At 35.0% G+C, this 24,550-nt stretch overlaps 3 protein-coding genes across 6 annotated transcripts; 1 reads left to right on the top strand and 2 right to left on the bottom strand.

The window, feature by feature from the left end:
• The first annotated feature begins 1,456 nt into the window (after positions 1-1,456).
• On the top strand, positions 1,457-11,870 carry LOC108343237 (actin-related protein 2/3 complex subunit 1B). Of its 4 annotated transcripts, none has more exons than XM_017581378.2 (15): positions 1,458-1,716; positions 3,843-3,928; positions 5,555-5,631; positions 5,761-5,855; positions 6,470-6,539; positions 7,485-7,554; positions 8,043-8,116; positions 8,206-8,248; positions 8,667-8,748; positions 9,667-9,755; positions 9,862-9,947; positions 10,167-10,230; positions 11,210-11,316; positions 11,488-11,543; positions 11,630-11,870. In XM_017581378.2, the coding sequence occupies exons 1-15, from the start codon at positions 1,647-1,649 to the stop codon at positions 11,686-11,688; spliced, it is 1,128 nt and encodes a 375-aa protein (XP_017436867.1). In that variant the 5' UTR covers positions 1,458-1,646; the 3' UTR covers positions 11,689-11,870. The 4 variants fall into 4 exon arrangements, with proteins under 4 accessions (XP_052734660.1, XP_017436867.1, XP_052734661.1 ...); XM_052878702.1 differs by having other exon boundaries at positions 1,459-1,716; positions 3,886-3,928; XM_052878700.1 differs by lacking the exon at positions 5,555-5,631 and having other exon boundaries at positions 1,457-1,716; positions 3,886-3,928.
• Positions 11,871-17,358: 5,488 nt separating this feature from the next.
• Positions 17,359-19,561, bottom strand: LOC108348008 (uncharacterized). The gene is made up of 5 exons (XM_052878699.1): positions 19,052-19,561; positions 18,844-18,970; positions 18,448-18,726; positions 18,261-18,365; positions 17,359-18,177 (listed from the first exon to the last, which is right to left on the bottom strand). Exons 1-5 carry the CDS (start codon positions 19,531-19,533, stop codon positions 17,665-17,667), a joined length of 1,506 nt encoding a protein of 501 aa, XP_052734659.1. The 5' UTR covers positions 19,534-19,561; the 3' UTR covers positions 17,359-17,664.
• A 2,799-nt stretch (positions 19,562-22,360) lies between these two features.
• Positions 22,361-23,975, bottom strand: LOC128197471 (uncharacterized). Its single transcript, XM_052879516.1, has 3 exons — positions 23,260-23,975; positions 23,080-23,164; positions 22,361-22,987 (listed from the first exon to the last, which is right to left on the bottom strand). The coding sequence occupies exons 1-3, from the start codon at positions 23,562-23,564 to the stop codon at positions 22,361-22,363; spliced, it is 1,017 nt and encodes a 338-aa protein (XP_052735476.1). The 5' UTR covers positions 23,565-23,975.
• Positions 23,976-24,550: the final 575 nt, after the last annotated feature.

The following is a 24,550-nucleotide window of genomic DNA, read 5'->3' as shown; positions in this document are numbered from 1 at the left end:
GTATCATTTAATAACTCCATGGCACAGTAAGAGGTCACGATGTGGATTTATTTGATTTTAAGTTTAAAAAAAGTTTAAAATAAAATAAGCTGGCAACCACTCCCCCTTTAACCCCGCCATCGTTCTCCTTCAAGAATTCTCTTCAACTTGCCCTCGGATTCGTCCCTGAGAAAGACAACATTTATATAAGACAGTGGGCAAGGACCAATCGCAGAATGGGTGTCTACAGACGCAACCAAACATGGCGAACAACCAGATCTAACGGCCAATAACAATTTACAAATGAAAAACCTTGCCAATCTGAACCGTAAATCATGTTATAGTGCTCATAGTGAGGGAGAAGAAAAGGTGTGTACCATGTAATCGATGGTGATGAAGGGATCATTAACAACAACGAGTTCCACATCGTCTTTCTGAAGAGCCAGCCTGGCCACCAAATGGCCAATTCTTCCAAATCCTGTTACATTTCAAATAAATAAATATCAAAAAGAAAAACGAAAATGAAACAGTTGAAAAAGTGTTGAATTGATATAAAGGAAGAGAAGGGAGAATAGAGGATGAATATGGTGTACCGTTGATTCCGATCTTGACCTTGCCTGATCCATGCAATTTATTGGAAAAGAAAAGTATAACGAAACAGAAAGAAGAAAAAGGTGAGAAACGAAAAAGAGGTGAAAACACAATTCATCAACACTGCTAGAACCCCATTCTTCGATACATCCTTCACACAGTATCATCCAAAATCAATGAATTTTAAAGGAAAATTATTGATTTTTACAGTAATGAGATTTGAGGTATATTTGTTTGAACCCAGAAACATAATTTTTGAAATTAGGCAAAACCCAAGAATGAAAACCAAAACTTTTGAGCATCCATCTGCACATACCTCCATCATGGCCTGGACTAGATACGATGATTGATTGCATTAACACCAGGGTAAATATGTTTGCATATTTAGCGTCCCCTTTAACTCGTGGTAGCACACCGTTCATCTCGATCTATGTGAACTGCTCGAGTATGCGGCCGAAACCTGAACAGAGGAGGAACTCCAACATGGTGAGCGGGAGCGGACGGGGCTAGTGCCATTGCCATCATCGTGAAAGAGCTCAAAGGTGTTGGAGCCTTCGTGTTCGGCAACAGAGTCATTGCTGAATCCCCAAAGAACAATGACGGAGTTAAAGGGGGAGCGATTACGAGCTTATTTTATTTTAAACTTAAAATAAAATAAATCCACATCATGACCTCTTACTGTACCAACGAAGTTATTAAATAATACCTCAACATGCCATCAGGCACAAAAAAGTTAACGTCGTACACAATAATTTACGGCAAAAATATTATTAACTTAATTTTAATAAATATGCATGAATAGACACCTCCGAAATTAAACCTAAGAAAAACAAAAAAGGATGTGAATAGTATAATTTACACAAATGAAAAGCACGTGTGAAAGTAAGTTTTAGTTAAGCACGTAAACAGAGGCATATACTCATCTTCGTCTCCTTAACACGGCAAGCCAGCACTGATTGATGGTTAGCTCGGTCTCTCTTGCGCACCCAAACAATCCCTAAGATAACCTTCTTCGCTTCTCTTCACCACCAGATCTCGTTTTGTTTCATTCACTGCACAAGATTGGAAGAGACATAATGGCGGTTACGGCGGTTCACCAATTCGCGCAATGCATCACTTGCCACGCCTGGAGCGCTGATCAATCTAGTAATTATCCTCTCTCTCTCTAATTCAATTTTTTTTTTCTGTTTGAATTCGGACAAAATTCACTGTTTCGATAGTGAACCGAGTATGCCATTCGTTTTTCTTATTTCTTTTACCAATTTTTAGGAAATCCTATTTGGCGGTGGTTTGAATTATGGATGTGTTCTGTTCGTCGATGGAATGTGGAGTTTTTTTATTTTGTAGATGCGATTTTGATTGGATCCGATTTTTTGTTTTCTTTTGCGCTTTTGCATTTGAAATCGAGCGCGGTTTGTGGTTTGTGGAAACTGGAAACCTTCTGCATAAACATTGTTCGATGACGAAGCTGATAATCCCTGCGTGTTGAGTGTTGATGTTTTCTTTTACTTTAACTAGGATGCCATTGGTTTCTGATTTGAATTTATTTGAGTTTTGCACATGCTATTCTGCTTTGTGATGGTGGGAGAATGTTATTGTTTAAGATGGAAAATGGACTTGGTTATATTATATAACCTCAATCATGGATGTATGTAAACTTGAGCGAGAGGTACTAAGTTGTGGACCCAAAGCAGAACAAAGGATGTGTTGAAGAACTTGAGGGAGAGGTATTAGAAGTTGAAGTGTGCAATGTGAAATTTTTGTACAAGGGGAGGGGAGAAGTTAGGAGGTTGAGTAATAAGTTTAGTTCCCTTTTTTTGGATGCTTGAAATCGTCGAAATTGATGTTTAAAAACGGAGAGTTCTGGAGCTCTTCAACATCATGTGTGTTGCATTGCAAACTGTAGCTAAAATTGGGGCTATTCTTACTTCTCTTCCTCACATGGAGGGTAAAGCCCCATTTTGGCCCATTTTTGGACTCTTCCAACCCTTTTATTGTAATATTTTCATTCTTAGAAGGAGTTTTAGGTTAAATTAACATCACAAAACCCTGTAAGAAAGGATTGCATCCCACTTATATCTCTATTCTAGCCATAAAACTAGTCAATATGAAATCTCCAACATACTTCTTTTACACTAAGAATTGGACATTGTAAGTGAGACTATATGTTAATGGGTAGTCCAATAGTTGCCTTACAACATATAACATGTTAAACCCAACAATGGGTGCTAAAATAAGATTTGAGACCATCTTAGAAGGAGTTTAGGTTAAACTCAGCCTCACAAAATGAACTTGTAAGTTGAAGCTTACATGTCCCTTATATATTTGATTTTAATCACACCACTAGTCAATGTGGAATCTCTAAAATTTATCATTTTCTAGCTGGCTTTATAATATTGAAGACCCTCCTTTGTTCCTATGCAGTCATTATTGATCGACTAAGCCTATGCTTGTCTTGTCTACCCTCATGAGCTCAAATTCATTGATTCTTGGCAGTACCTATGACCATTCCCAGCATTTACTAGTATTTCTGGTCACCGAGTCTTGTGTTTTCTCAATCATGCATTTCCTATCCCCAGCTGCTCATTCTCTGTTTACCCAATCACGTTTTGTCTCTCAACGCTCGACTGTTCTATTCTTTTTGTCCATGACTTATTAATAATGAATATGACTTTGATTCCGAATATTTTATTTAATTTTTTAATTTCTTTTTTGATTATTTGGTAAGTGGTATATTGCCATCTCGTTTTGTACTATCCTGCTATAGTGTTTTTTACAGTTGGCCTCTCTGTGCTACAATCCAAGATTGACCACTATTCTCTTGAATTGTGTTATCAAAATACGTTTGAACTTGGAAGTTTGATCTCAATTAGGAAAGTTATGGTGTGAATATTTTCTGATATTTATTTGCTTGTTGCTAATGCATTAATGCTAGGAAAATAATTTTAAGTTGTTGCTTTGGACCAAGTTGATGATTTTGTCCAAGACATAATTGTTATAAAGCTCATCAAACAATGGAAATAATTTAAGATGCTTCAAGATTTTCTTTTTATCGTGCAAATATGATCTCCTGCAGTTTTACTGTTTCATGAATATGATATGCAAAACATTTTAGCATTTAATGTATCATATTATATTTGAAGATAAAGAGTACTGTTTATGGGGCTTAAAATAACAAATCTTTTTATCGTCTTTAAGGCATATTATTACTGCTTTTGTTAATTCTTCGAATATTTCTTCAAATATTATAATATAGTTATCTCCTTCTGTAGTGGTTGCTTTATGTCCAAACAATAATGAAGTGCACATCTATAGGTTGGTTGAAGAAAAATGGGAAAAGGTGTATGTTCTTCAAAAGGTATTGTGCTAATATTTCTGCCTTTTTTTTTCAATTAAAATAATGTTATTAATTTTGTACTCTTGCTTCAGGATTTGATCACAGTAGAAGATATGTAAAACTGGTCTTTTTGATACTTAATGATTAAAATGGTTAAGTTCGATTGTCAGAAATGATTGGAAGTGCTGTAAGAATGTCATAGAAACTGGATCAGAAACTCAAAAAAAGAAAGAAAGAAGGGAAACTCAAACAAAGGAATTGAGAATTGCGTATAGAAGTTTCAGAAATTCCTTTACAGGCACACACTTTGAGGGTCCAGGAACGTCCCACTAATCAACTAATTTTCTCCCTCCCTCCCAATCTTGAAAACACACCTATATTTATACAAGTTTCCCAACACAACAACTTAAATAACAAATTTCAGAGCTGTTTGAATTAAAACAAATAGCTGCATTTTTCTTTTCCCTTGTTTCTTCTTTTATGGACCTTCATAATAGGAGGTTGTGTCCTAACAGTACCCAGCCCAGAAAGATTCACCTTGTTCTCAAGGTGGAATTGAGAAAAGTTTAGCCATTATAGAAACTTCCTCCATTTTCATGCTGTCCTTTCTCTTGCCCTTCAGTTAACAACATGTCATTGAGTTGTCTGTTCTTGGAGCTTTGACTGTGTCAACCTTTCAAAGTTGTCTCTGTTGTGGCCATCACTGTTAGCCTTTTCCTCCTTATTTCCCTTGCTGGTAACAGATTGAGAAAAAGAATTTGCTTCTGCCGATGATTTGGGTGGTGCTGAATTAGTTGCTATCTTTGATCTTGGAGGTGCTGTTATCAATTCCTTTGTTCCTCTTTGAATAGGGAAAACTCCTACCCCCTCCTGTGTCTCTAATCCCTTGCTACCTTTGCTGCCACTATACTTTTCCCTTCAATAGCATGGGCTTTATTCATTATTTCTGAAAGATTTGTTGTTTTATACAATTTCAATTCTGCTCTAATCTCTTCCCGCAGCCCATTTGAAAAAATCTTTATCAAATACTGTTCATCCAATCCCTTAATAACTCTAGCAAATCATTCAAATTGAGTGATGACTTCACTCATGGAGTTCTCCTCCTTCAGAGCCAACAACAATTCGAAATGGTCTCCCATCAAAACTGGTTGAAACCTCTGGATAAGTGTGTTCTTGAAAACAACTCAAGATTGGTTTGGATTGCACATTTCCCACCACTGAAACCAAGATAAGGAAATTCCTATACAGACACACCCCTGGCACTTTGAGGGTCCAGGAACGTCCCACTAATCAACTAATCTTGTCCCTCCTACCAAACCTGAAAACCCACCTATATTTATACAAATTTCCCAACTCAACAACTTAACTAACAGATTTCACAGCTGTTTGAATTAAAACAAATAGCTGCATTTTCCTTTTCCCTTGTTTGTTCTTGTATGGACCTTCATTATAGGAGGTTGTGTCCTAACAGAATGAATGCAATATGCAAGCAATAAGTTGTATCATATTCTTTGTCAATAAGTCAACTCTGATGCCAATAACAAATGATTGATTTTCTTTTCCAAATCCAGTTCTGTTTATAATGGTTAACTAATTTGGTTAGAGATTTTATGAATAGTTTCATTTCTTGGCTTTTTTCTTCCTCAGCATGACCAGGTAATTTCTTCAATGGACTGGAGTGCAAGATCAAATAAAATAGTTACTGCATCCCATGATCGGAATTCGTGAGTGTCTGTGTGATTTAGAACATTAGACTTGTCACCCTAGGTCTTGGTGACTTTTGAACATTGCATTTTTTATATAAACACACTACATAATAACAAGTTTATATGCAAACCATGCGTTCTTTGTAGATATGTTTGGAACCTTGAAGCATCAGAATGGGTGCCAACTCTTGTTATCCTTAGACTAAACCGTGCTGCTCTTTGTGTTCAGTGGAGTCCGAAAGGTATTAAACATGTTGCCATGGTTCAGTTTCTCTACCTTTTTCTTAAGTAGAGATATGATTATATATTCATGAAACTTTATGCAGGGAAAATAATAAGGTATAAATTGTATGTCTTCTAAGTTAGGTAAGCAAGTTTTGTGTCCAAGTCATCCCATAATTTAAAATAATTGTGTTGGGTTGAAAAGTCGCTTCCTTCTCCACCCTCTGTACGGTTAGATTTCACTTTGTGTCTGTGTTGGAAGATTTAATTACTAAGAGGCTATCATAAGCCAACATTAGTTATGCCTTTTCCATGAACGTCTGGTGTAATTTTGTATACGATCAAATTTTACCCCATTCAAGTCATGGGTGTAAATATGGGAGGTTTGATCCTCCAAGATGCCATTTTTGCCCTTCCTTGCACTGTAATATCTTCTTTGTAATATCTTCTTTTTTGTAATATCTTCTTTGTAATATCTTCTTTGTAATTATGGCTTGCACCTTCTTTGTAATATCTTCTTTTTTTTGTAGTTTTTCTAGAATAGTTTTCTAAACCTTTTATGTTAACTATTTTGTAAACTGTTGTTAGAAGTTATATCTTACGGTTATGATGCATTTCCAAATTATGTTGACAGAAAACAAATTTGCAGTGGGAAGTGGAGCCAAAACTACTTGTATATGTTACTATGAACAGGACAACAACTGGTTTGTCGATGCTTCCTTGCACTGTACTTCACTAGTTCTTTGGCATCTAGCTACAATAAAAAAGAAACCTATTTAGTGTGGTTATTTGTCATTTTCAGTGGATATAACCCTGTTCCATGCGTTGTCTGTGGTTTGACTTTTCCTCAGTAACACCACCATGACCAATGGATTACCCAACTTTTAGAGCATCCTGAAAATTGAAAACTTACCCGTGGTTTCATTAAAACCCCTATTAAATCCAGTGAAGTCCAGTCAAATTTTTTTGATTTTGAATCTTGGGGTTTCAAAGATGTAAATGTCACTACATTGAACGACTTAGTTGTGGAAAATTGACATTGATTAGGCTATTGTTAATTAACTCCATCAGCAAAAGGATCTCTTCATACCTGCCTGCATGCCTAGAGAGAGAGAGAAATATATTGATTATCCTGAAAACTAACGAACTAACTAGAGAAACAATAAGGGATGCCAAACATGGCGATTTTTAAATAATAATGCTTACATCTACCTGAAAATAATTGGATAATCTCTGTGCTGTGACAGCAAATGTTGATAGAAACAACTCTCTCTCACTATTGTATATACATTTTGATAAATTTAATAATGATTTTCAGTTTTAATATGGTTTATTGAAAAAGTTATAATAACATTTATTTTATTTTGTGAATTATATACATGCATAGATATAACGTTTATTTTGTTGTGAATTATATACATGCATAGATATATACTTTAAATGTATCAAATTACCGTATCCTATATTCCTTAAGATGAAATGAATTGTCGTGTCAGATGTGTGTCATATCTAATGCTTGTATTGTATCCATGTATCATAGATGTGGACACAGTTGATATAATTGGAACATCAAACTTTCAAAATAGTTCTTAGATCTTTCTTTTGTTTTCAGTTTATTACTTTATTTTATATTTTTATCTTTTTTGTAGGTGGGTCAGCAAACTCATCAGGAAAAAACACAATTCTTCGGTGACAAGTGTTTCTTGGCATCCAGATAATGTTAGTCTGTCTTTCTAACACACACACACACACACAGAGATTCAAATAAATATATAACTAAGTCGATTCCATCAGAGAGAGAGATATTCAAATAAATATATAGCTAAGTCGATTCCGAGTGTTTGCTTCTATTTATAGTAGTTATTAAAAGCTTTATTTATATACCAAGTCAGCTCTAAGTTAGGTTCCATTTGCTTGGCTTGCTGAAAATTCTCAAAATGGCTGTATATGGCTAGATTTGTTGATTGCTATTATGATTTATATGTAATCCTATACTTTAGATATATGATATTTGTCTGCTGTTTTCTAAATTCCTCTTCCTCTATTGTTTTACCCAGACAACGTCTTGGCCCGTTACATTATTAGTTTCCTTATCAAATTTTGGATAACTGTGTTTTTTCACAACTTTAGATAGTTGTGTTTTGAAATATATTTTGTATGTGATGTAAAAGAACCCTATGCGCAACATCTGTTTGTTTTACCTGCAGATTCTTCTTGCGACAACATCCACAGATGGAAAATGCCGAGTATTCTCCACATTTATTAAAGGCGTTGATGCAAAGTATGATAAAAGGATCTTTGATGTGGCTGACTTTTTCTGTTTATGTTTTTTATATCATTCCAATTTAAGTGTTTGTTGAATTGGCACAGGGATTCAAAAAAAGGTACTTCACCAGATACAAAATTTGGAGAGGTTCAATTTTAACTCTTATTCCACATGTGAAATTTATATATATATATGATCAGCTTAATGTAAATAAATTTGCGTACATGTTGCAATAAATACATGGCTTGTAAAGCCTGTTAAATATCCTATGAATAAATTATTCAACTGTTGTTGATTGTAAAGTTTAAACTGGCATTGTTTTTAAAAAAAGACTTTATAAAGGTTTGATGTCTGGATTTATATATTTTAGCATACTGATCAGTGGCTAAATGCAGCTGAAAGGATTTATTTGTTTAAGATTATAAGAATGAACCGAATATCTAATTAGTTTTCTTAACATTTTTTTCTTCTACCTCCTAAAAAAACAGAAAAAATTAGAGAAATGAAATGAAAAGACTGTTGGCTAAGTATATCTTCTGCTTATGCTGTTTTTGTTGTTCAACAGCTGATTGTTCAGCTTGATCTCTCTTCATCTTGGACATTTGGAGTCAAGTGGTCGCCAAGTGGCAATACTCTAGCATATGTAGGTGAGAAAATTGTTTCCTCTGGATGGTTATCCTCGGCTAGCTTATGATAATGGCTGAAAGTTAGATGCTTCTGCTGAGGATTAGTTATCATCTTTATATTTTAATAAAAGAGGAATATTAGAGATAAACTTTTTGGTACTATTAGGTATTTTAGGTTTGCATGGTTTGCACCTGTATTTTTTCACCTGTTATATTAAAGTAAAATATTTACCTTTGTTAAGAAGTGGACTTTAAGCTTAACTCAACTCCATAAAATCGGCTTGTAAGGTGAGGTTTGCACCCACTTATATATTATAAATTAGGCTTATCTCTAATCGATGTGGGACTTTCAACACACCCCCCTCACGCCGAGGTATATACATCTCGAGCGTGAGATTAGACATTAATGGATGGTCTAATAATGGTCAAATAGCGGGTGGAACAATATGCCCAACAAATAACAAATATCGCTAGGATAGGTTCTAACCTGGTTCTAATACCATGTTAAGGAGTGGACTTTAAGCCTAACTCAACCCCATAAAACCGGCTTGTAAGATGAGGTTTGCACCCACTTATATATTATAAATTAGCCTTATCTCTAGTCGATGTGTGATTTTCAACAGCCTTTTATATAAAATCACGAAATCTTCAATTTATTGTATTTTATTAAGTCTGTTTGTGTCTTTTGTTTTTTGACCATGTCGAGACAGAAACAGGAGAGCATATGGATAAATTCCTTGTCTGGACCACGAAGGAGCTATTGAATTTGTAGGGAGAAAACATAATTACAAAATATCGAGGATATAATTACAACATATTTAGTAAAACTATTTGAAGCTCATAACATAACTATATAATCTATTTAATTAATCTTAATATGCAGCATTTATTTATTTACAAGATTCTAACATACTAAATATATTTGTTAATATTATACAGGTCACAATTCTATGATATATTTTGTTGATGATGTTGGTCCTTCTCCTTTGGCCCAAAATGTTGTGTTCCGTGATTTGCCCCTCCGTGATGTGGGTCAGCATCCACCCTATCTATCTATTTTTAGTTTCCCAAGGCCTTTTTTCATATTTACTGATTTTTTTGGAACCGGTGGATCATCATATGACATGTTTTCAGGTACTCTTTGTTTCTGAGAGAAAAGTGATCGGTGTAGGATTTGATTGCAATCCAATGGTTTTTGCGGCAGATGAAAGGGGAATTTGGTACGTATAAATTCAGATATTTGTGTTTGAGATTTTCCTTATAAACGTGACTTTGGCCTATTTTTATGCAATATTTCTACTTTCTTTAGGACCTAGAGTTAATGTTTTTTCATCTCTACATAATGACGCTTTTAAATATCTTTCTAGGTGGGAGAAAAGTGTTTGTTTTGGTTTCTAGTTTATTTTCACTAATCTTTTGATGTGTTCTTTTATCAATAGGAGTTTTGTCAGATATCTGGGAGAACGGAAAGCAGTATCTTCTGGATCAAGATATGGTTCACAGGTAACTGAATTTCTTGCAAAAGATTATTCAATAATTCCACTACATGAAACATGAATCTCATGCTGGAAATCAATTTCATTAATTATAATGTCTATCGTGAAAATACTGGTCGAGTTGTGACGGCTTATAGATAGAATTCGTGCTCTTCCTAACACATTTAGATTTGTCAAATTAGAAAGATCAAAGAGAAAATGTCAGCGAAAAATGATGCTGTCAGCTTGAGGGGGTTTCATAACTTCCATTTTACGTCTAATGAAGACACATCGTGCCAGCTTTTAGCTGAACCCCACAAATTAATAAAAGGAAGTTGTTTTTACCTCTCAAGGTACATACATTACTAGTTGCATATTTTAATGAAAATGAAATTTATATTAGAGAAAATGGGAAGTACAATTAGCGGGGGATTTATATCCTGTAGGAAGGGTTAACCTACTGCTGAAAATCATAATATTAGAGTGTAGTTACTGTAAATTGTTACACAAGATAGCTGTGAAAGGTCAGTCTTTTAAAAGCAAAAGCACACTAGTTATTAAGAAATTATCCAATAGAAAACGAACTGATCCATCATTGACTAAAGAACCCTACCCCTAGCCCTGCCTAGCTACCACAATGTAATCTACTTTCTGCATTGGTGCCACCACTGGCCTTTTTTCATATGTCCAACTACCTTAACTGGTTTTCTGTCATCTACTCCCCGTATTAATTAATCTACTCTAACTCATTAATGCTTTTCTTGAACAAAAATTTAGTGAGGGAAATAATTTGCACATTGGTCAATGGAGAGACAAAATGTAATTAAGTATTTGCTCGGTATTATCTAAACCTCACTGTAATGTGAACTTTGACAGCTGAATCAAGTTTAATATAGGTTGGCACAAGGTCATAAGTTCTAGGCTTGTAGATATTTCGTTTATTTCTATTTATGTTATTAACTGGAGGTTTACTCTTTTCTTCATTTGTCAAATTGTCTTTTAATCAGTTCTCTGAGGCATTTGTGAAGTTTTATGGCCAATCAAAGCAAGGATTGAACAATGATGCAGTTGAAACTTCAAGAACTCGTGGAACTGTTCATGAGAACTGCATAAAGTATGTATATCCTTTATGACCCCGCACTTTCTCCAATGTGACTGGTTATGTTACATATTTTCCATTGTTCTGTTCACTTTTTATGCCCCACTACCTGCAACAAAATGACAGCTGGAGGCAGGCAACTTCATATAAAATGCTAACGTCTGGGTTGATTTTTGGGTTTTGTAGTTGTATTATGCCACTTGGGGAACATGGCAAAATGATAAGGCGTTTCAGCACATCAGGTTAATAGAGAATGATGGTCATCTGAATTTTTGTTAATTTTTTTGCTTAGGCTGCTTTTGCTAATGCCTACACATCGAATATACAGGATTGGATGGAAGAATTGCTGTATGGGATTTGGAAAATGAACAAGACCTGTTTGAATGATAAGCTCATGAGTAAGTTGTCACATCTTCATGGCAAAGCACCTGAAGTTGATTGTTGCATGCAGCGTTATACCTTGTATATTAATTTGGGTTTGAGGAATTGAACTGATCTCTAATCATTATACCCATAATATGTTTTTCAATATATTGGCTGTTGTTTTTAAATACATTCATTACATGATAGATGTTTTCATTTGGTCCGAGTTAAAATTTAATCATCGTAAAACTTTTATTTCTCATAATCCTTATGTAAAATGGGGAGTTTGTTCGTTATGTATAATTTTCAATTTACGCTTTTCTTCTTTTGGAATATAACAATTTTTCGTTTTGGTCTCTTTTTTCTTTTCCAAGTTTTATTGATGACTTTCATCTTAGTCTATCTAAAATCTTGTTACATTTAGATTGACAGATTTTTTGTTTTAGTTTTACCGTTGTAGTTAGTTAAGTAACGACACAACTAACAAGATTAAATGTAGTAATTAAAATAATTGAGACAATAAAAAATATTTTAAATTCATATAAATAGATTCCTTAACATGGTTTGTTACTTAAGTTTAGTGTGTAAAATTGATTAACTATCCTTAATAAACGATGCTTACTAAATTAGAAGTTTATGCAATTTGTCAATTTTAAATTTGCAACGATTATGCAAAATAGCAAACTTGAATGTAAACTAAATTAACTAAAAGATAAAGAGAATATAAAGGGAATGGGAAAAGAGGAAGGCACGCAACTTGGGAACGAGGCCACCCAAGATAAGTGCTAGTTGTCGCCACTTAAACCAAGGTTCAAGATAAAATCAAGTATATAACACTCTCACAAGAGTAGAGCTTACAAAAGCACACTAAGGTGTCTCAAGTTTGATATTAATCTAAGACAACCTATAGACATTTCCTTTTCCTTGGGGAACAAGGAAGATCTCTTAGATATTACAAAGATAATGTTTCAAGAAATTGACAATCTATGGGACACTCCCTTGCCTTAAAGACTAAGGAACACATTTTTCCACTTTTGAAAGGTCAAACATGACCTCTCTTAACTCCTAGGTCATCCCTAAGGTGTTTGACCTTCATTCTAAGTTTCATTCTTCCAAAAAGGTGTACCCCTTATCAATCTAAGTGTCTCTAAGAGCAATCTTACAAAAATAAGAGAGTAATAATGAGTCTATAATTTATTCTAAGGCAAGAAAAAGTAAATAAAATAAAACAAAGAAGTGTGGCAATTTCTTCTAAGACATGAATTTATTCTAACATGTTTATTTTCCCTAAGCATATGCCTCCATCATTGGTAAAGGTTATGGGCTATTAGATCGACTCCTCTCAACCTTTGGCCCAATCAACTCGTCTCGACCTTTGTCCCAGTTAACTCGTCTCGACCTTCAACCTAGGCCAACTCATCTTGACCTTCAGTTTAAGCCGACTCGTCTTGACCTTCAACCTAGGCTGACTCGTCTCGACCTTTGGCCTAGGCCTACTCATTTTAAGCTTTGGTCTAAATCGATTCGTCTTGACCTTCGACCCAAATCGACTCGTCTTGACCCTGAGCCTGGGATGCCTATGCTCGATCCTGGGTCCATGCTAACTTATCTTGACTCTAGTTTCAAGCCAACTTGTCTCGACCTTGGATTTGGTCCTACTTATGATAAGGAATCTTCAAGTGGTACAAATTTGAGGATAAATTCTCTTCAAGAATGAGGGTATGATAGAGGATTATCTCCTAAATGTTAGGATATGACAATCTCATTACAAAATAAGGTCATCTAGTAGAAACCTTGACTTTGGTTTTGAAGTTTAACTAAGTAACATGAAACAAAGAAGTCTTTGTGTATGAAAAACTAATTCTAAGCTAGAAAAACACTTAGTAAACCAGCCAGCTCAGAAACACCAAACACTAAGATAGAAAACTCTAAATTAGGAGATCAACCTCAAGATAGAAAACAAACATCAAATACTAAGGTAGAGCATCAAACACTAGGATAAAAGACCTTAAGAGACTAACCTTAGGATAAGAAACAAACATGAAACACTAAGGTAGAATATTCTAGACTAGAAAACCAACCTTGAGTTAGGAAAATACCAAAGAAAAATACAAGGTCAGAACAACCCAACTTAAGATAGGAAAACACTAGGCTAGAAAAATGTAAAACTAGAAAGGTCAAATGAAAATCACGAAATAAAGAACAAAAGCTAAAATGCTTAAAACACAAAAGGAAAAACCCTAAAGAGAAAATATGAGGATGACCGTATAGGAAAGAGTCCATTGTAGAAATCCACAGAAAGATCAAACTATGATAATAAACTTAGGAGAAAAGAGAAACAAGAAAACACAAGACCTAGAACCAGAATCTCTAAACATAGACAAAGACTTAGAACTAGAATCCATAACATAGAAAATCTTAGGAAAACACTTAGGATTTTAGTATCAGAAAAACATCTAGGCTAAAACACCAAGACACATGGCTAAACGCTATTGTGCCTAAAACGTTTAAGAGAGTTGAAGTAAAACGCTTAATGCTCATCATACCTGAAAAAGGTAACATAACTCTCGGAAGCAAAACGGTCGAGAAAATGTCTCTTGACAAAACACTTTAAAGACTTTAATTATGAAGATATAAAAAGAAAGCTTTAACAAACTAAAACTATCTGTCTAAAAGGAGATAAAACCAAAAGAAGCGTTTGCTTGACTAAACGATACCATAAGCGTAAAACAATACTTCATCCAACGATGAAGTTTCCATACAATACTTGGTATCTTTAGAAAAGATCTTAAAGCTACCTAACGGTAGGAAATCAAAAAGCACTTTGTTGTTCTGAGCAAGCATTAAATGACAATAAATGCTCAACGTTCAAAAACAACAAAAATGATATCTAATAGCCAGAAGATAAGTCAAAACTATCTTTGATAAAATCTTTGAAAGAAAGTCTACTCTGACAAAGAACATCATCCTACGACTGACATCTACACCAATAGCCAGAAGAAAACAAATCAAGACAAGGTCATCAAAACGATCATATTATCAAATCTCAAGACAAGCATCGTCACAACGACTCTATCATCAAGGTGTATAAATAGAAGACAAGAAGAAAGAAGAAGATGATGATGAAGAGGACAAAAAAATGAAGATATAAAGATATTTCATCATCCATTGAGCAAAGAAATATCTTTGAGCTATCAATGCTAAATTCCACCTATCAAGAAAAGGGAAAGAAAGAAGAGCTCAAGAAAAGAAGAAGAATACTCTCAAGCCTCATCAGAACATCCACTTGAAGAAAGAGAGGAAAGTCAAAAAGTGAAATACAAAAGAAAATCTCTCAAGATTCATTGTAATATTTTCCTTCTACTTGTAACAAGAGAGAAAGAGTGAAGTAAATCATCCCTCTAATACTTCATTGTATTAAATGCTTACTCATGTAAGGAGAGAAAAAAAGGAGATGATAGAAATACCTGAAAGTGTTTAAACTGTTTTGTATTGTAACATATCCTCTTTGTGAGAGTTATAGTTTGAACGACTTGTAACCAATCTATGATTATAATTCTGGAGAGAATCAAAACACTTACAACTTAACTTTGTATGGTTAAGGAAATCTCGGCAGGGTAGCTAAGTACTAGGAGTGGTGCAAATACTCAACTGATCTAGAATAATTGAAGGTTATTCGCTAATCAGGGATACCAAGGGTGATGAAGAATATTGCACTACCAAGAGGGGTGAAACTCAACTAGGAGGTATTCTAGATATCAGGTTACCTAGGGATACTAGGAGTGGTGCGAACACTCAAAGGAAATCTCGGCAGGGTTACTGAGTACCAGAAGTGGTGCAAATACTCAAGGAAATCTCGGCATGGTAGCTGAGTACCAAGAGTGGTGTGAATACTCAATTGATCTAGGGTAACAGGAGGTTATTCGCTGATAAGGGATACCAGGAGTGGTGAATAATACTACTCAACCAAAAGAGGATGAAACTAAACTAGACGATGTTTCTCAGATGCCTAGGAGCGTCTAGGGATACCAGGAGTGGTGAATAATACTACGCAACCAGACGTGGGGGAAGCTAAACTAGATGATGTTTCTCAAATGAATTGGGAGCGTCTAGAGTTACCAGGAGTGGTGAATAATACTATTCAATCAAGAGTGAGTTAAACTCAAAAGTACTTCATTGAATATCTAATGGAACCCTCTAAGTTAACTTAGGGGAGAACTGGACGTAGCCTTAACAGGTGAACCAGTATAAAACATTTGTGTGTTTTAATCTATTGATAAATGATGTAGTGTAATTATAGATTCAAAGCTCCCTCTCTCATCATACTCCTTGCTCTGTTTAAAGTTACTAACTATACTTATGAACGTTGGACATGTTGAGTTGGCCATGTAAATGATTATTCAGGATAACGTTTACCAACCAAGGGCTAACAACTCACAAAAAATGTTACGTACATCATGATTAACTTGCAGATTGCGAAAAGATGTGGAAACATTATTCAACTCCCCTTCTAGTGTTTCCTCACACCTTCACTAAACATATACGAGAAGAACTTGAGGAATAACATTTACAATTCAAAGGATCTATGATAAGGTTAAAGAATAAAACATGTCTCCTTGAATCTTATAATGTTCCATGGAGAATGAAACTTAAAGAACATGAACATCATTAGCCTAATTGAAGAATAATTTAGCAAATATATGCATTTGCATTGTTTAAGATAGGATTATCTTTGTTCTTCAATTAAAACTCTAATTTTTATCAAAGATGAACATCTTTGTGGTGAATCTTCACTTGACCTATCAATCTACTAGATTGTGGTGTCCTCATCCTTGTCTTATTCCTCATTCTTTTCTAATTTACTTTTGTTGTTTCTTCACTTGACTTATCAATCTTCACTTGACTTATCAATCTACTAGATTGGAATTGAAAATGATTTGATATTTTGCTTTAGTATGAAACTTAACCAATTACATAAGTTTCCTAATCGGTTAAATTGTTTATCTTGTGAAAATCATTTTCATTTAAAGTCATAACTGTCTATAACGGTCATATTAATTGGTTGTTGGCTTGTATGATTTACATAATCGATTGTGTGTGCTGTTTAATATGTTAAATCTGATACAAATGTAAAACTATTAAAGCAGAAGGAAAAGTTTAACAGATTATATTATTTGCGTAATTGACTAAATTGCGTCAGGATTTGGAAATCCTATAAATAGATGTCTTGTGCACTGTTTCAATACAATTACATGAACATTCACTTTCACTACAAGAAAAAAGTGTATTACATACAGCAAAAATCCGTATATAAGACCCAAAATCCGTATATATTCTGTGTTTATATACGGATTACATACAGACAAAAATCCGTATATAATACCATCGTAGCTAAGTTTACATACGGATTTATCCGTATATAACTTATATACGAAAATTATGTACGGATTTATCCGTATATAATTTATATACGGAAATATCCGTATATCACTTATATACGGAAATTATATACGGATTTTTTCGTATATAACTTATATACGGATAAATCCGTATATAATTTCCGTATATAAGTTATATACGGATATTTCCGTATATAAGTTATATACGGATAAATCCGTATATACCTTATATACGGATTTATCCGTATATCACTTATATACGGAAATTATATAGGGATTTATCCGTATATAATGGTTTAACAAGAGCTAAATAAATTCTCTGTATATAACAGTTCTCCATGCACAATATACAAGCAGACCTGGACATTATAGTGAACATTCAGCATTGTTACAAGCAAACCTGGACATTATACATTGCACATTGACATATAAATTTAATAAGGTTTTCAGATACACTTAATCCACAAAGAAAACATTGTATATGAATACATAAATATTGTATAATGTAAATATAACTGCAACATTTGGTAAGTTCATAAACAGATTGTAGTTGTGGTTCTAAATAAGTTCAACAGTAATGGAAATAAGTTCTATAAAATTCCTAATAATGCATGTAATCATCATTTCCATCTTCTGGTTGTTCATGTGGTGGTTGCTGTTGTGGTGGTTGCTGTTTTGGAGGTTGCTGTTCTGGTTGGACTGTATTGGGTACATCATTTTGAACTTGAGGATTTTGAAGGTTTAAAAATTGTTGTGCAGCCGCGGCGGCTGAAGGCGGAAGGAATGGCAGGAGGACACCAATAAAGCCTTCAAACTTTTGAAGTTGTTGACCATATTGTTCTAACTGCGATTTCAGGTTAACAATTTCTTCTGAATTTTGAGGTTGAGTAGTAGAAGATGCCTGTGTCTGTTGGATGTAACTATCAACACAGTCATCTTGGGAAGTGACATTTCCAATGCCGTATACGCGTCCCTTGTATTTTCCACCAGCAGCCTCTAACCAACATCGGTTTCTCAATCTTTCCTCCTCCGCAGGGTCTAGAGGAGAAGATGTTGAGACACCAACAGATGCAGTCTCAGATCTAATTTGAGAAAATTTTGCAACAAATTGTTCCTGTTAAATGAATAAATATTATCATTGCACATGAGGTTTAAAAAACGAAAATTTATAATGTGATAGAGTTAGTACAAACTTACATGGGTCCGCCTAGATCTTTCGTCCACAAATTCTCCCGTTGATTGACGAATATGTGTCTGCTGAAATATTTCATCAACATGCACAGACCGACCAAGCTCTTGTGACTGCAAACAAAAGGAGTTGTTAATAAATATTTGTAAAGTTTATGATTACAAATATAAGAAAAAAAATGTACAAGTTATATACCAAACGAATAGCATGCTCATGCACGCTTATAGATCCTCCAGTGTGCAAACATCCACCCTTTTCAGATGTCCGGTTCTTCTTTGTCGTTTCACACTTTTGTCTATAAAGTGGCATGTTCCACTTTTCCAAAAGAGCATTCCAAGTATCGTCCCCCAGCCAATCAGGTCTTTTTCCTAGAGTTCTAGCTTTTTTATACATCTCTGAGAGTCTATGAGATGCCTTGGTGTGATAATTTTTTTTTACCTTTTCCTCATCTTCAGGCTTCCATGAAACCTTTCTCTGTTGTTATATTAGAAATAATAGGTTTGAATAAGTAAAGAAGTTCAAAGTATAAATTAAATGCAGGACACCAACTATTGACTTGTAACAACAGGATTAGGAATGAAAAGTGTTTACCTTAAAACGTTCGAAGAAGACATCTCTGGTTGACTTAGGGATTGCACCCCATGTTAGCCATGGCTCATCCAACTGTTCCTTGATGGTTGCTGTGATTGCCTTGGATGCAGTTTTTGTAGGATAAAACCTAAAACAAAATTAAACTCAAACATTACAATAATACAACAATGAATTGTGTATATATTAATTGAGTTATTTTTTTTCTTACCCTCCTCCAACGGGTGTAATCATTGGACGACTATTGGAACATTCTTCCATGTTATTGGCGGCTGAACTAGAATGTGGATCTGCATCCTCTATACCAGGTGATGCTGCAATATTTCTGGGAGTTGATGGGTTAGAACCAACATTGGGAGAGAGTGAAGCTTGAAGATAAGGAGGCACTTGGTATGGAGTGGGTGTCAAGCCAGGCACTTGTATTGGAGGTGGAAGAGATGTACCAATAGAGGTAGGTGAAGATGTAGGAACTTGATGTGGAGTGGGAATGAAGGCAGGAACAACTAATAGAGGTGGAACAGATCTACCAGTAGAGGTAGAGGTAGGTGTAGTTGGTTGACTGGTTGAACAAATTTCATTATTGAAACGTGTCATCAACTTCACTACGTAAGATTTCTTCCCCTTGCCCTTATCAGAATTTCCTGAAGGTGGAATAGGAGGGCCAGAAGGACCTGATGCCATATTCTTGAACATAATATATATTTTTATACAATAGAAGAAAAGAAAATTTAGAAATAGTACAATCAAAGATAAATGCAATAAAAATCTATTCTGTAACCAACTTGTGAGATAATATAATATTGTGATTGTGATAAAGGTATTTGGCAAGAATTTTTCAGCAACATAATATAATATTGTGATTGTGATGTGTGGAACTTGGTAGAACATATGGAATCACGTGAATAGTTTTTGACAGTAGTTTTCGCAGGTAAAGTATTTGCCAAGAAAGTTTCAGCAAGATTTGGAATTAGTTATGTGAGATTTATTTATGTACGATTAATATTCTCAACCACCAAATTGAAATTCAACTTAGAATCTCTAAGTTTAGATTGACAAGTAACTAATAGACATCTTTGGCAATTGACAGGAAACTAATACTTTGGATTAACTCAAATGCTAAACACTGAAACTCAAGTCTTGGGCTTTTATTACCTTTGAGGTTACCCAATTGATTATTTTTGCTGCCATGATAGTTAAATTTATTTCTCAAAGAAAATGGAGAAGTATATAACTTAATCCAAGTGGTAAGATAACAAGATTGTTTTTCTTAAATGAACTTTTGGGGGTGACTAAGTGCTGTAAAGAGAGTAAGTGGTAGTATAGCTTGTGAGTCCACTGGCTTTAATTTGGATTAGTTGGAAACTGAGTTGACTTCTCCACGTGAAGGATCTAAGACAAATAAAAAAGAATTCTAACTACTAACATGATATTATAAAGTTGTTATTAAAAGAAAAATGATCAAGAATGGTAATTAGAAAATGGAACTGTTAAATTGCCAACATACACCACACGGCCTAGGACCACACTGGAAGGCAACTCTTGGTTTTCTTGGCAAACACCAAAGCACATAGAATTGAAATGAAAAAAATGAAAGAGGGGGCCACGTGAACAACCAACACTCACGGAAATTTCACACAAAATGGGAGGTTTGTTTCTCTTAATGGGAGACAACAAAGTAGAAAAAGGGGGCCACCATTACAAGAGCTTCTCACGGATTTTTGTTGAAAGGATGACTTGGCAAAGCTCAACAAAATTAAGGAGTTTCCAGCTGGCCACATTCCACACGGTTTGCAACATTGGCATGTCAACAAAAGGTAAAAAAAAGGGGGCACACTTACTCTTGGCTGGAAAATTTTAGGAAGAGAGAGAGCAATTTCAGAATTTGGAGAAGCACAACATCACACGGCCAGCAGCAAACACAAGAAGCATTGGTTTGGTCCAAGAAGAATTTGGAAGTCCAGCTGCCATTTGTTGATTGGAAGGGGGGTTGCATGCTTGCTGAAGAACATCTCTCGGTCCATGGATTCTAGGGAGAAGGAGAGAATGTTTTTCTTGGGAGAGGATGCAGAGGACAATAAGGAGACAACACACGGCCAGAAGAAGAGAGAAAAACGTAAGAGTGCAGAGAACATGGGTGGAGAATGAAAGAAGAAATGGTGCAGGGGTGAGAGGCTTGACAGAAGAAAATTTAGAGATGATCCTAAGTACAAAAATACCACATTCAGAGAGCTGGAAGAAGCAAGCAAACTGATGTTATGTTTGGGAAGGAAGCACACAGCCAAGAGGCAGCAGCTACCACTTGTTTGTTCCTTTTACTTTGAGTATTTTACTCAAGAGAACTGTAGTTTACTGCTCTACTGCAGCACTCAAACCTACTAGTGTTTGGTTCTTAACTCTAGGACTGAACAGGAGAGTAAGAGTCTATTGCATACAACGCTGGTTTGTATCCAAACAGGTACTATGACAACATATGATGATTACTTCACTGTTTAGGTTGATGCTAGGATCCTCAGCGACATCATAATCAATTCATAACAGATCAACAATGACGTAAAATTATTGCAGAAGGGCATTGTCAGTTAGGCTCTACTTTGGTTTTCAGCTCAGCATTATAACGGGAGACTATTCATGATGAACATAAAGTAATTTGATGGCACTCGAAATTTAATGTTCTTTTTCATTTTATTTATCATTTCACTGGAAGGTTCCTCATCCCCACCCTCCTGTTCTCCGAAAATACCATAAAACATGATTTACAAGGAGGCACTGAATGAAAATCAACCACAGCCCCAAAAAGGAAACCCAAAAGTACTAAAATATGTTGGATTCATAGACATTTCAGAGATTATAACTTCTTAAGAACACTATAGAAGGTGATACTCGACTAACTTTAATTGTTTATATTGTGTTTGGTTTCTGAAAAGAGAAATAGAGCGAATGGAAATAGGACAGAAACAAGTTGAAAAAGAGAGAAATAAGTAAAAGATAAAATTGAATGTTCAGTGATTTGATAGAGTAGAAATGGGAGAGAAATAGAGACATAACCTTTTGAAAGTTCTATATTTTGATAGAAAATAGGAAGAGATAGAGGGGGTGAATAGATGTATGCAACAAATAATATAGTGGTCCCCGAATTTATTTCTTTTCTCTTTTCCCTCTATCAAACGCTCAAAATTCTGTATTTTCTGTTTTCTGTTCCAGAATTGTTTTTATTGTTTCATGTTGCTGTAATTTCATTTTCACTATACCAATTTCGTTTAATGTTAAGACTGAGGTTTTTGTAATAAAACTGAGGTATTTGCAATAAAACTCTATTAGTAAATGTTTAATGTTAAGACTTACATTCATAAGAACTTAAGATTGTGGACAACATTATAAATGCAACAAAAATAAGGAGGAACACACCCTAACTCTATTCAGTGCTAGAACTATGAAATTCATCTTCATTGTCATCTTCACCCTGTTCCTCTGCATTGCATTCTTCTGATTCCGTTGTTTCTTCATCTATCTGCCCTTGAAATTATGAAATATTGTTAGGGTTCACTTCTTCAAGACCAGCGTCTACATCTTGTAATCGGACTACTTCTTCAACATCAATGACGTCATTAACATGTGACATTTCCTCCACTTGGTATGGCACATCGACTTCTACATCATTCGAATCAATGCGACCTCTAGGCTTCGTTTTTATCGCAACACACCAACCTCGTTTGTCCGTGCGTGATGTAGGATATGGTACATAATACACTTGTTGTACATTATGTGCAATTATAAAAGGATCAAACAACACATATCTTTTATCCATTCGAATATCCACAATGCCATACTTTGAATCCACTCTTGTACCTACTCTCGATGGATCAAACCAATCACAATAAAATAATACAATTTTCTTTTCTGTGGTTGTTGAATTGTATTCCAACTCATAAATGTGTTTAATGACACCATAGAAATCATCTTGACCTCCTTCTGTTAGCCCTTTAACATGAACCCCACTATTTATTGTCTTCTTGCCCTGACTCCATGCATGGGTATGAAATTTGTATCCATTAGCAAAGAATGTATGCCATTCCTTTACACACCTTAAAGGACCAAGTGATAAATCTCTAAGATGTTGGTTCCTCACACTTAAAGGATCGTTATGAACCTACAACCATTCAGGATATCAACCTATTGAACAATGTAATGATTAAAGAATTAAGGAAGAAATGAATGTGTTAGAATGATAGGAAGACGTACTTTTTGCCTGAACCACAATGGGAAATTAGCATGTATGTATGTCGAACTGTTTGACTCAGATAGTTGATAGGTATGTAAGAATGACCTGTTGACATGTATGACGAGATTAGATCAAAGACAATGCATGTAATCAAATGAAAAAACCTCCGATGGGTAATATAATTGATTTTGGAGGCTTACTGAAGGTAAGGTTCAACTTCATTGCAATTGATCAATACATGAACATGAGCTGATCTCAATTCTTCATCACTTAGCCAATGTGTTGATTCCCTCCCAGAATGACGACTAGGTTGGTCAAACACTGATAATGTTGTCGTTAGGCTTTCTATTTGAATGTCTACTTCATTTCTACTGCTTTGTGGTGTTAACATGAAGTGTTTGAAATAGTGGGAACAAAAATGAGTTGTTTCTCTGTGCAAGTATGATGCGCAAATAGATCCTTCAACCCTAGCTTTATTCTTTACTGAACGTTTTGCATATCCCATGAACCTACAAATTTGAAACTGATATGTTAGGATTTTTGAATTATGCCTAGTAAATTGAACGATAAGATGTCATATTGTCACCTTTCAAATGGGTACATCCACCTATAGTGGACTGGTCCACCAAGTCGTGCCTCATATGGAAGATGGATAGGGAGATGTTCCATAGAATCAAAGAATGAAGGAGGAAATATTCTCTTCATCTTGCACAGAATGAGAGGAATGTTTTCTTCCATCTTCGCTAGGTCATCCTTGTTCAATGTAGTACAACACAAATCTCTAAAGAAATGACTTATCTCTGTAATGGGATTGAGAACATGAGACGGTAAAGAACTAAACGCAATAGGAAGTAAGCATTCCATAAACACATGGCAGTCATGGCTTTTCATCCCAATGAGTTTTCCCCTATTCACATCAACACACCTTGACAAATTAGAAGAATATTCATCCGGCATCCTAAGAGCTTTTACCCAATGACAGACTTCTTTTGTTTGATCTGCTGAAAGTGTATAATTTGCTTTTGGCTTATACATGTTTCCATTGGTATGCCTTTTTAGCTCCAAATCTTTTCGTCTACAGTACAAAGCTATATCCATTCTTGCCTTCTCATTGTCTTTTGTCTTCCCCACAACATTCATCACAGTATTAAAGATGTTGTCAAAGAATTTTTTTCAATGTGCATGAAATCAAGATTATGCCTTAACAAATTATCCTTCCAATAGGGTAGATCCCAAAAGATGCTTTTTTTTGTCCAATTATGCCACTCACCGTATCCATCAATTCTTGGTGCACCATTTTCAGTTATTTTAGGATAACCATTGATTCTATTCCAAATTTCTGCTCCCGTAAGATATGGTGGTGCGTCATCCATCTCCACTTCCCCCTTCTTGAAAGCATTCCTATTCCTCCTAAAGGCATGGTCATTCGGTAAAAACCTCCGATGGGAGTCAAACCACGAATTTTTTGCCCAATGATATAATCTAAAAGCC

This window comes from Vigna angularis, chromosome 6 (assembly GCF_016808095.1).
Source record: "Vigna angularis cultivar LongXiaoDou No.4 chromosome 6, ASM1680809v1, whole genome shotgun sequence".
NCBI lineage: Eukaryota > Viridiplantae > Streptophyta > Magnoliopsida > Fabales > Fabaceae > Vigna > Vigna angularis.
The sequence above is the reverse complement of the archived record's forward strand: the minus strand, read 5'-3'. Positions and strand labels throughout refer to the sequence as shown.